Source organism: Scyliorhinus torazame, chromosome 3 (assembly GCF_047496885.1).
Source record: "Scyliorhinus torazame isolate Kashiwa2021f chromosome 3, sScyTor2.1, whole genome shotgun sequence".
In the NCBI taxonomy this organism is placed as follows: domain Eukaryota; kingdom Metazoa; phylum Chordata; class Chondrichthyes; order Carcharhiniformes; family Scyliorhinidae; genus Scyliorhinus; species Scyliorhinus torazame.
Window position 1 is genome coordinate 127765803 of NC_092709.1, and position 12904 is coordinate 127778706.

Consider the following 12904-nt stretch of genomic DNA (forward strand, 5'->3'; position numbering starts at 1 on the left):
GTATTGGTCATGAGGGGATCTCTTGTGTGGGTCTCTTTCATGGGGGGTTTCTAGTGGGGGTTTCTGTAAAGGGGCCTCTGGTGGGCAGTTGTGGGGTGGTCAGGTCACCCTTGTTCTGTGGGGGTGTGTGGGTGACTTACCAAATCCTGTGGTGGGGAGGGGTGATTTGCTTTGCGAGGGGGAGGGGGCCCAGTGGCCAGATCTTGCTATCGGGCTGCCGTTCAAAATGGCGGCCTGATATCGGGATTCACATTGGAGTCCCTTGCAATCCCTGCCATTCATAAATTTGCATGGCAAGTTATAGTGCATGCCTCTGGATTTCCGCTCCCAGCCTGAGCACAAACCAGAGGCGATTCATCTTCGGCGGGAGAACGTAGCCTCCTGAGCGGAAAATTCTGCCCGAGGTAAACGAACAGCTGATTTACTACTTTTCCATACTTAATAAGTTACCTATATGCAACTTGGCTGGTTTTAGTTGAAGATCCATCAAGAGATTCAATCACCTTCAATGGAAAATTGAAATTCAAGTCAGTTTAACTTTGTTGGTTGTTCCTTTCTACCTTTTCTAATAATAATAGTAGTCTTTATTTGTGTCGCCCATATTTGTGTTGGTTTAACACACTGGGCTAAATAGCTGGCTTTTAAAGCAGACCACGGCAGGCCAGCAGCACGGTTCAATTCCCATACCAGCCGCGCCTGAATATGGCGACTAGGGGCTTTTCACAGTAACTTCATTTGAAGCCTACTTGTGACAATAAGCGATTTTCATTTAATTTCATTTCAAGTAGGCTTACATTAACACTGCAATGAAGTTACTGTGAAAATCCCCTAGTCACCACACTCCGGCACCTGTTCAGGTACACGGAGGGAGAATTCAGAATGTCCAATTACCTAACAGCATGTCTTTTGGGAACTGTGGGAGGAAACAGGAACACCCGGAGGAAACTCATGCAGACACGGGGAGAACGTGCAGACTCCGCACAGACAGTGACCCAAGCCGGCAATCGAACCTGGGACCCTGGAGCTGTGAAGCAACTGTGCTAACCACTTTGCTACCGTGCTGCCCTACTGAATATCAGATGCATAAATTCTGCCACAATTCAAATGAAACGAAATCAATACTTAGAAATCAGGAAAGTTAATACATTTTCATGAACATCTTTGTATCATTTGTTAATTTAGACTTCCAAACACAATGGTGTGAACTTTCTTTAGTTTGTGTGCATGTAGCTTGACCTACTTTCTAATTGATCATTTCTGTCTTAACAGGTTGTTGGTGTTGCCCAAGCAATCAACAAGAAATGTGGAACAAATGGAGTATTCACCAAAAAAGATGAAAAGGTAAAATAAAAAGGTTATTACTCATTTATTTAATGAGAAACTCACCTTGTTTTGTTTAAATGAGAAGGAATGAGAATATATAATATAGTAAATGAAGGGAGCGGAGCAGATGACCCATTTCTAAATTCTAGATTTCTTCCAGTAAATATTATGATTAATACTATGGATGAGCACAAGAATGGGATCATTTATTACTTGCTGATTCATGAAAGATTTGTTTTTTGGTATGTCAATTAATTTTAGTTGATATTGCTGCAAAACAGAGAGTAAAGGATAGGAAGCAAGTGATTGCCATTTTAATTTAAAGGGTAGAAAGGATGTATTAAAATCTTAACTTTTATCTGATGTGAATTTTAAAAGTAGAATGTTCTGTTCCAGTATTTGATGTATCCAATCTATTGTTTGTTATTGTTGCATCATACAATGCAACTATTCATTTTATGTTCATGTTTCCCTATGTTTTTAACTTTATTTTTCCAACAAATGAAATGGTTTAAAGGAGACACTCAAACAGAATTGTAAAGCATTGGAATAATACTTGACAGTAAAGTCCCAGTTGCTTTGTTCAGGTGATAAGTGGTTACAGCAGTGGTACATTTCAACGTTTCCAAAAGTAATTCTGTGGTGCTAGTAAGCCTGTTTCACCTTGGGGTTTATTTTCTCTTTCCCCCTTTCCTCCTAATCCCCCACAGTTGAAGGCAGTGAATCGTGCAGAGGTAAAACTGCTCAATGGCGTTGGGCACCGAGTGTTTTTCCTCAAATGGACATTTGTGAGTGTGAGACTGGACAGTGAGTGTTGAAAATGAAATGAAATGAAAATCTCTTATTGTCACAAGTAGGCTTCAAATGAAGTTACTGTGAAAAGCCCCTAGTTACCATATTCCGGCGCCTGTTCAGGGAGGCTGGTACGGGAATTGAACCCACGCTGCTGGCCTTGGTCTGCTTTACAAGCCAGCTATTTAGCCCACTGTGCTAAACCATGGGTTATTTACCGCTATGGCCATTGCGCCAACAGCTGATAGATTCGTATTGTGGATCATTAAACGGCAGGCAAAACTTTGTTTTAGTCTATATTAGTTCAGCCAATAGCACAATGGCCTTTTGGCAGAGGGAGTGTTTTAAGTTCCACTCTAATATTTGAATATGGAAGGTAAGCTAGCGTTATTGAGAAAATCTATTGTTGTGAGTGGTGTAATGTTACAGCACAGCAGGATGTTCCTCACTATATAGTGCCTCTGCCAGTTCTTTGAAAGACCTGTCCAATGTTAGCCCACTTCTTCACCAAAGAGAAGGAATTGGTAGAAGTTGAGTCTGGAGAAGGGTGTGTAGATAGCCTGGGTCACAAAGATGAGGTGTTGGGCGTCTTGAAAAATATTAAGGTAGATAAGTCCCCAGGGCCTGATGGGATCTACCCCAGAATACTGAAGGAGTATACTGAAGGAGCCTAGAGAGGAAATTGCTGAGGCCTTGACAGAAATCTTTGGATCCTCACTGCCTTCAGGTGATGTCCCGGAGGACTGGAGAATAGCCAATGTTGTTCCTCTGTTTAAGAAGGGTAGCAAGGATAATCCAGGGAACTACAGGCCGGTGAGCCTTACGTCAGTGGTAGGGAAATTACTGGAGAGAATTCTTCGAGTCAGGATCTACTCCCATTTGGAAGCAAGTGGGCGTATTAGTGAGAGGCAGCATGGTTTTGTGAAGGGGAGGTCATGTCTCACTAACTTGATAGAGTTTTTCGAGGAGGTCACAAAGGTGATTGATGCAGGTAGGGCAGTGGATGTGTCTATGTGGACTTCAGTAAGGCCTTTGAAAAGGTCCCTCATGGTAGACTAGTACAAAAGGTGAAGTCACACGGGATCAGGGGTGAGCTGGCAAGGTGGATACAGAACTGGCTAGGTCATAGAAGGCAGAGAGTAGCAATAGAAGGATGCTTTTCTAATTGGAGGGCTGTGACCAGTGGTGTTCCGCAGGGATCAGTGCTGGGACCTTTGCTGTTTGTAGTATATATAAATGATTTGGAGGAAAATGTAACTGGTCTGATTAGTAAGTTTGCAGACGACACAAAGGTTGGTGGAATTGCGGATAGCGATGAGGACTGTCAGAGGATACAGCAGGATTTAGATTGTTTGGAGACTTGGGCGGAGAGATGTAGTCTTTTATACAGACTTTAGGATGACTCACACTAAAACTTCAAAGAGAAGAAATACAATGTGGACCTTTGTGCCCCTAAACAGGCGACTGCCAGATAACTGCCTCTCAGCAATTAAGGTGGGTGCAGCTTCAGCCAATCAGACACTAATCTACACTGCACTTTTAACTGAAAAACAACAGAATTAGATTGATCACTTTCCTTTCCTGGTTGCCTCACTGCACCAATTTACCAAGTTTCAAACTCTCACTCTGTCTGTGTCTCACTCACTCAGGCTGTGTGTGCTTCACCTGCGCAATGCTTCAAAGTTTAATCCGGACAAATGTGAGGTAATGCATTTTGGAAGGTCTAATGCAGGTAGGGAATATACAGTGAATGGTAGAACCCTCAAGAAAGTCAGAGAGATCTAGGTGTACAGGTCCACAGGTCACTGAAAGGGGCAACACAGGTGGAGAAGGTGGTCAAGAAGGCATACGGCATGCTTGCCTTCATTGGCCAGGGCATTGAGTATAAGAATTGGCAAGTCATGTTGCAGCTGTATAGAACCTTAGTTAGGCCACACTTGGAGTATAGTGTTCAATTCTGGTCGCCACACTACCAGAAGGATGTGGAGGCTTTAGAGAGGGTGCAGAAGAGATTTACCAGAATGTTGCCTGGTATGGAGGGCATTAGCTATGAGGAGCGGTTGAATAAACTCGGTTTGTTCTCACTGGAACGACGGAGGTTGAGGGGTGACCTGATAGAGGTCTACAAAATTATGAGGGGCATAGACAGAGTGGATAGTCAGAGGCTTTTCCCCAGGGTAGAGGGGTCAAGTTTTTTACACAGAGGGTAGTGGGTGCCTGGAACTCGCTACCGGAGGAGTTGGTGGAAGCAGGGACGATAGTGACATTTCAGGGGCATCTTGACAAATACATGAATACATGAAACAGGAAAGGATAGGTCACCCTGTTAGGGGTTTTCTATAGGCCTCCGAAAAGTTCCAGAGATGTAGAGGAAAGGATTGCAAAGATGCTTCTGGATAGGAGCGAAAGCAACAGGGTCGTTGTTATGGGGGACTTTAACTTTCCAAATATTGACTGGAAACGCTCTAGTTTGAGTACTTTAGATGGGTCCATGTTTGTCCAGTGTGTGCAGGAGGGTTTCCTGACACAGTATGTAGATAGGCCAATGAGAGGCGAGGCCATTTTGGATTTGGTACTGGGTAATGAACCAGGACAGGTGTTAGATTTGGAGGTAGGTGAGCCCTTTGGTGAAAGTGACCACAATTTACTTTAGTGATGGAAAGGGATAGGTATATACCGCAGGGCAAGAGTTATATCTGGGGGAAAGCCAATTATGATGCGATGAGGCAAGACTTAGGATGCATCGGATGGAGAGGAAAACTGCAGGGGATGGGCACAATGGAAATGTGGAGCCTGTTCAAGGAACAGCTACTGCGTGTCTTTGATAAGTATGTACCTGTCAGACAGGGAGGAAGTGGTCAAGCAAGGGAACCGTGGTTTACTAAAGCAGTCGAAACACTTGTCAAGAGGAAGAAGGAGGCTTATGTAAAGATGAGACATGAAGGTTCAGTTAGGGCGCTCGGGAGCTACAAGTTAGCTAGGAAGGACCTAAAGAGAGAGCTAAGAAGAGCCAGGAGGGGACATGAGAAGTCTTTGGCAGGTAGGATCAAGGATAACCATAAAGCTTTCTATAGATATGTCAGGAATAAACATATGACTAGGGTAAGAGTAGGGCCAGTCAAGGACAGTAGTGGGAAGTTGTGCTTGGAGTCCGAGGAGATAGGAGAGGTGCTAAATGAATATTTTTCGTCAGTATTCACACAGGAAAAAGATAATGTTGTCGAGGAGAATACTGAGATTCAGGCTATTAGACTAGAAGGGCTTGAGGTTCATAAGGAGGAGGTGTTAGCAATTCTGGAAAGTGTGAAAATAGATAAGTCCCCTGGGCCGGATGGGATTTATCCTAGGAAGCTAGGGAGGAGATTGCTGAGTCTTTGGCTTTGATCTTTAAGTCATCTTTAGTCTACAGGAATAGTGCCAGAAGACTGGAGGATAGCAAATGTTGTCCCCTTATTCAAGAAGGGAAGTAGAGACAACCCCGGTAACTATAGACCAGTGAGCCGTACTTCTGTTGTGGGCAAAATCTTGGAAAGGTTTATAAGAGATAGGATGTATAATCATCTGGAAAGGAATAATTTGATTAGAGATAGTCAGCATGGCTTTGTGAAGGGTACGTCGTGCCTCACAAACCTTATTGAGTTCTTTGAGAAGGTGACCAAACAGGTGGATGAGGGTAAAGCAGTTGATGTGGTGTATATAGATTTCAGTAAAGCATTTGATAAGGTTCCCCACGGTAGGTTACTGCAGAAAATACGGAGGCATGGGATTCAGGGTGATTTAGCAGTTTGGATCAGAAATTGGCTGGCTGGAAGAAGACAAAGGGTGGTGGTTGATGGGAAATGTTTAGACTGGAGTCCAGTTACTAGTGGTGTATCACAAGGATCTGTTTTGGGGCCACTGCTGTTTGTCATTTTTATAAATGACCTGGAGGAGGGCGTAGAAGGATGGGTGAGTAAATTTGCAGATGACACTAAAGTCAGTGGAGTTGTGGACAGTGCGGAAGGATGTTACAAGTTACAGAGGGACATAGATAAGCTGCAGCGCTGGGCTGAGAGGTGGCAAATGGAGTTTAATGCAGAAAAGTGTGAGGTGATTCATTTTGGAAGGAATAACAGGAAGACAGAGTACTGGGCTAATGGTAAGATTCTTGGCAGTGTGGATGAGCAGAGAGATCTCGGTGTCCATGTACATAGATCCCTGAAAGTTGCCACCCAGGTTGAGAGAGTTATTAAGAAGGCGTACGCTGTGTTAGTTTTTATTGGTAGAGGAATTGAGTTTCGGAGCCATGAGGTCATGTTACCTGGTATGGAGGGAAGATCTTATGAGGAAAGTCTGAGGGACCTGAGGCTGTTTTCATTAGAGAGAAGAAGGTTAAGGGGGTGACTTAATTGAGGCATACAAGATGATCAGAGGATTGGATAGGGTGGACAGTGAGAGCCTTTTTCCTCGGATGGTGATGTCTAGCACGAGGGGACATAGCTTTAAATTGAGGGGAGATAGATATAAGACAGATGTCAGAGGTAGGTTCTTTACTGAGAGAGTCGTAAGGACGTGGAATGCCCTACCTGCAACAGTAGTGGACTCGCCAACACTAAGGGCATTCAAATGGTCATTGGATAGACATGTGGATGATAAGGGAATAGTGTAGATGGGCTTTAGAGTGGTTTCACAGGTCGGCGCAACATCGAGGGCTGAAGGGCCTGTACTGCGCTATAATGTTCTATGTTCTATGAATAGGATGGGAATAGAGGGATACGGACCCAGGAAGTGTAGAAGATTGTATTTTAGTCGGGCAGCATGGTCAGCATGGACTTGGAGGGCCGAAGGGCCTGTTCCTGTGCTGTACCTTTCTTTGTTCTTTGTTCTTGGGCGGGATTCTCTGACCCCCCACCGGGTCGGAGAATCACCGGGGGGCGGCGTGAATCCCGCCGGTGTATGTTACGACAGGTATTTACCGGCAGGACCTAGCACCCTATTCCTCTGCGCCGCTGGTGTAACAGTCCGTGATGACCGGCACGGGGCTGAACCCCCCCCTGCGCATGCACTGAGATGATGCCAGCACACGCTGGTGCTCCCGCGCATGCGCCGGCCGGCGGAGGCCCTTCGGCGCCAGTTGGCGTGGCGCCAAGCCCCTTCCGCGCTGGCCGGCGTGGCACAAACCACTCCGGCGCCGGCCTAGCCCCTGAAGGTGCTGAGGATTCCGCACCTTCGGGGCGGCCCAACACTGGAGTGGTTCACGCCACTTCTTCACACTGGAGTTGCCCGCCCCGCCGGTTTCCGAAGATTCCCGCCCCTTATCTTTTTTGCAATGTTGTTTTTGGATGAAATTATTAAGGTGCTGTTTATTTGTTTTAGTGATTCAGGCAGGTACTATTGATCCCTTACATTCTAGCAGGGAGCTGTTCTTCCAAGTTGATTCTGAGGGCAATGCTTTCAGAGGGAATGGCAACCAAACTTGTCTGAGATTATCTTTATGTGAGTTCCATGTTGCATTGGGAGCACGCAATTAGGGAATCAACCCTTTGGTATCCTGACTAACATACATCATAGAAAACAGACTTGTTCAATTGTTCTTTATTAGGTCCACTGCTTGCAAATTCCACCTTATTATCTGAGTAATATAGCAGGGCATTATTGAGATTTAGTTAAATGCTATACAATTGTGAGGTTGTTATTTTTAGATTTGACATTTAAATGAGTAAATATGCCCCTCACACAATTGTAGGATCCAAACACTATTGGAGAAAGTTTAACCTAAAAATACAGGTAGGTTTGGGTTGGAAAAAGGGGATTAGAGTCTTAAAAATACAGAGATGAGGAGACATTTGTTCACCCAAAGAGTGGTGAGTCTGTGGAATTCATTACCCACAAAGTAGTTGATGTTAAAACATTGAATACATTCAAGAGGCGGCTGGATATAGCACTTGGGGAGAATGGGATCAAAGGTTATGGGGAGAAAGCAAGAGAAAGCCTACTTGTGACAATAAAAAAAGATATTTAATTGGCTATTAAGAACATAGAACATACAGTGCAGATGGAGGCCATTCGGCCTATCGGGGAAGCACCGACCCACTTAAGCCCTCACTTCCACCCTATCCCCGTAACCCAATAACCCCTGCTAACCATTTTGGACACTAAGGGCAATTTAGCATGGCCAAGTCACCTAACCTGCACATCTTTGGACTGTGGGAGGAAACCGGAGCACCCAGAGGAAACCCACACCGACACGGGGAGAACGTGCAGACTCCGAACAGACAGTGACCCAGTGGGGAATTGAACCTGGGACCCTGGCACTGTGAAGCCACAGTGCTAGCCACTTGTGCTATCATGCTGCCCTAAAGTTGGATGATCAGCCATGATCATGATAAATGACAGAGCAGGCTTGAAGGGCCAAAAGGCTTCCTCCTGCTTCTATCTTCTATATAAAATGCAATTCCAAATGTAAGCTCATCTCCAATCCATCCACTTCCAATTCAAACTTAGACCAAAAGGTTGGAGGGCAACCAGCCCACTGCTAGGAGGCAGGTTGGAACTTTAGACATGTTATTGAAGTTGACAGCTTCATTGACTTACAGTTTTTTAACATTAATTCTGGCCAGCCAGGTTACGTGAGTATCAGTGAACCCAGCAACTCCTCTAGCTGAAATTTTGACTTGATTGAGAATGCCATCTGGTGCTATTTAGCAGCTATAAAAATTCATAGGCTGGAGCTTTCCACCCATTCACGCCGGAGGGATCTTCCAGTCCCGCTGATGCTGCTTCCAAGCAGCGAGGGATGCATTCAACAGGAAACACCGTTGACAACGGCGGGTCCAGAAGATCCCACCCTCAGCCAATGGCTGGTTGCCTCCGCCGCCACGAAAAATGTAGCGGGTGGCGAGGAAAAATCCCACCCATAGTATTTGATTTTAAATTGAAAAATGAAAATCACTGCTCAAAATTAAAATTGTTATAGTTGCGGCCATATGGTAATATGCTGAGAATATGGAATTCTATTGAAGAAGTCCACTTGTGGCTTAACTACTAGGAAGCTGTCTTGTTGCCAATTTGATGGAATACTATCCCACCAGCGTCACCAATAATGTTGCTCTTTAGAGTCGCCAATATGATACTGAGACTCTTTTTATGATATGATGTTATGTCCCAACAGTGTCGCCAATACTGTGAGTGTTTCTGTTTCTCTTACTGAACCACAAGGCTTTCCCGTATATCGGTCAAATGGCCACACAACCAGTTAGTCAGTTCAAGTTGAAAGATGGTTTATTTACACACAAGGGTTACTTCGACATGCAAGCACAATATACTACAAGTTAAACTACAACTATCAGCTACAATAACCTATACTTAACGTCAGGTGACCTGCACTGTGCAAGTGGATAAGGCCTTTATCTTGATCTCACGTGGCTGGTTTGAAGAAGTGGCTCTGTCTCTGCTGGGCTCACCCGTCAGGTAGCGATCGTTGGTCTTGAACTTGGCTGTCTGGTCGTTATGCTGCAATTGGGCTGGCACAGGCCGGATTCAAAGAAGGCTGGCACAGGCCGGGTCCAAAAGAGACCGAACACATGGCTGTGCCTCTTTTTATCTCTCCACGGTTTCGCGCTCTTTGGGGCTGTCTTTAATCTTAGATCCAATAATTCGACAGGCTTTGATCACGGCCTTCGATTTTGGCCAATAAAGGGGCGGGTGGGTGCCTTGGTGGCTGGGCGGGTCCTTAGCGGTCATTGACCTTGACAGTTGGGCTCTCTGAGTAAAGGGAGTGGCGCCGATCAGTCTGTGGCTGTACCAGTTTCATGATTGGAGTTCTATTGTTCTGGGGAACGGGCCATTAAAATGCAAACGAGCGGGGGTTTCGATCAGGTCTAGCTACCTGCGTTTCAAATACACAGAAGCTCTGTATCTGTCTGAGTCCTGGGTTGGCCACAATTCCCATGGTTCTTTGCAGGTGGCCATCTCAGATGGCTACGGTCTTATCATCTTAACCACCTGAAAAATACTGATTATACCCTATATGTTACTAATTATTTAGAGTTTAGAGCTTTCTTAAGATAATTATCGTGCTTTATTCTTCTGTTTAAGTTGCTGAGTGAATTGATTCTCCTTGTTGTCCAAGTCTTAATTTGACTTATTTTTAAGTTTAACAAAGGAAAAGATAGAAATTGGAAATTCGACTGATGCTAATTGTATTTTGCTGATGTTAAGTTCCATTGTGCAGTATCATTATTGTAATTGCTTTTCAGGATTTTGCTGCCTATTTGACATTTTGCGGGATTGTCCTTCACAAAGCTAAAGTGTATGAGACTTCACTGCTTGAAAACAGACGCAACCAGGTACTGCCAAGGACAAACATGATACTTGCAGAATTCCAACATTAACACATTGCTTGGGAACTGGGGATGGGAGAATGGTGGAAGACCCCTGGGAATCCCCCCAAATTCCCCCACAATTTTCTGTGCTATCTAACACTCTCCCACTAACTATACAGTGGCTGCACAGTAACCCATGAAACTTTTCTCTGTCGGATTCCGTCTAGATGCTGCTTTGCAGATTATTTTATCTATTTATCTTGCGTCCATCACGCCTGTTTACAGGAGGTGTTACACTTTAGAAACATAAAAAACATAGAAAAAAGGAGCAGGAGTAGGCGATTTGGCCCTCAGCCTGCTCCGCCATTCATTCTGGTCATGGCTACACAAAATAATAACAGGCTTCAGCTGAAGAGACTCAATGAGAAACGGAGGGCAGTAATTTGTTGACCTTAACATTACCTACCTCTCTCCAAGGACAGGAGGGATGCATCTACTCATCTCGTGAAACTGCCAACTTCAACAGCACTACTTTAAGTTCCACCCATAGTTCACAAGGTCCCTCACTGTGTTATTATCAACATGCATTTTCAATAATTTGCAGAGGAAAACACTTGAGCTGAAAGGTGCAGCAAAATGTGTCAGGAACCAGGGGCGGGAGTCTCTGACCCCCCGCCGGGTCGGAGAATCGCCGGGGACTGGCGTGAATCCCGTCCCCGCCGGTTGCCGAATTCTCCGGCACCGGATATTTGGCGGGGGCGGGAATCGCGCCGCGCCGTTTGGCGGCCCCCCCCCCCAGCGATTCTCCGGCCCGCGATGGGCCGAAGTCCCGCTGCTGGAATGCCTGGCCCGCTGGCGAGAATCAAACCACCTCTTTTACCGGCGGGACAAGGCAGCGCGGGCGGGCTCCGCGGTCCTGGGGGGTACCCACCGGTGGGACAAGGCAGCGTGGCCTGGCCCGCGATCGGGGCCCACCGATCCGTGGGCGGGCCTGTGCCGTGGGGGCACTCTTTTCCTTCCGCCTTCGCCATGGTCTCCACTATGGCAGAGGCAGAAGAGACCCCCTCCACTGCGCATGCGCGGGGATGCCGTGAGCGGTCGCTGACGCTCCCGCACATGTGCCGCACGGCAAAGTCAGTTTCGCGCCAGCTGGCGGGGCGGAAATCAGTCCGGCGGGGGCCTAGCCCCTCAAGGTTAGGGCTCGGCCCCTCAAGATGCGGAGGATTCCGCACCTTTGGGGCGGTGCGATGCCGGACTGATTTGCGCCGTTTCTGGCGCCGGTCGGCGGACATCGCGCCAATTGCGGAGAATCCCGCCCCAGTAAAGTGATTACATTAGAATACCAGAGTGCAAAATGGATGTACAGAACATGGAATAAACTGTTCTTTTCTCCAACATTGCCAATTCTCATCTTGATGAAGATCCAAGAGCGTCAGAGCAAGAAAAGACAAAAATATCAGGGTTAAAATTATATGCGAAAAACATTACTTAGGAGGAGACTTTCTTTTAAAAAAAATATATTTATTCAAATTTTCCAACAAATTTTCAACAAACCCCCCCCCCCCACCAAGAAAAAAGAAGCAAAAACACAACAATCATATATTAAACATTGAATTTCCCCCATACACAATAACCCCCCACATAACATTTAAAAGCACAAAATAGGGAAAAAAAAACCACCTTCATCCAAACGCCACCCCAAAAGAAATCCCCCCCCCCCCCCACCCCCCACCCCCACCCCCCCACCCCCCACCCCTGGGCTGCTGCTGCTGCTGACCTCCTCCTAACATTTCGCGAGATAATCTAGGAACGGTTGCCACCGCCTGAGGAACCCCTGCACAGACCCTCACAAGGCAAACTTTATCCTCTCCAGCTTAGTGAACCCTGCCATGTCATTGATCCAAGCTTCCACACTGGGGGGGCTTAGCATCTTTCCATAGTAGCAAAATCCTCTGCCAGGCTACCAGGGACGCAAAGGCCAGAATACCGGCCTCTTTTGCCTCCTGCACTCCCGGCTCATCCGATACCCCAAATAATGCCAATCCCCAGCTCGGCTTGACCCGGGCATTCACCACCTTGGACATAGTCCTCGCAAAACCCCTCCAAAACCCATCCAGCGCCGGGCACGACCAGAACATATGGACATGATTTGCCGGGCTCCCCGAGCACCTCCCACATCTGTCCTCCACCCCAAAGAACCTACTCAATCTCGCCCCTGTCATATGCGCTCTGTGAGTAACTTTGAACTGTATTAGGCTGAGCCTGGCGCAAGAAGAGGAAGAATTAACCCTACTCAGGGCATCAGCCCACAGACCCTCATCTATCTCCTCCCCAAGCTCCTCCTCCAACTTGCCCTTTAACTCCTCCACCGAGGCCTCCTCCTCTTCCTTCAGCTCCTGGTAAATCGCCGGAACCTTGCCTTCTCCAACCCATACACCCAAAATCACCCTGTCCTGAATCCCACGTGCCGGAAGCAGCGGGAATTC

The 12904-nt window shown here is 46.5% G+C and overlaps 1 protein-coding gene across 4 annotated transcripts in view; it reads left to right on the forward strand.

Moving 5' to 3' along the window:
* pde5ab (phosphodiesterase 5A, cGMP-specific, b) overlaps positions 1-12904 on the forward strand; it is a 225694-nt gene that overhangs the window by 63106 nt on the left and 149684 nt on the right. For all 4 annotated transcript variants that reach the window (XR_011940169.1, XM_072496192.1, XM_072496190.1 and 1 more), the window contains exons 4-5: positions 1270-1341; positions 10353-10442. Coding sequence is in view for 3 of the 4 variants with exons in the window: in XM_072496192.1 (XP_072352293.1) it covers positions 1270-1341; positions 10353-10442 (162 nt within the window). In the remaining variant the exon portion in view is untranslated. The remainder of the gene's footprint in view (positions 1-1269; positions 1342-10352; positions 10443-12904) is intronic.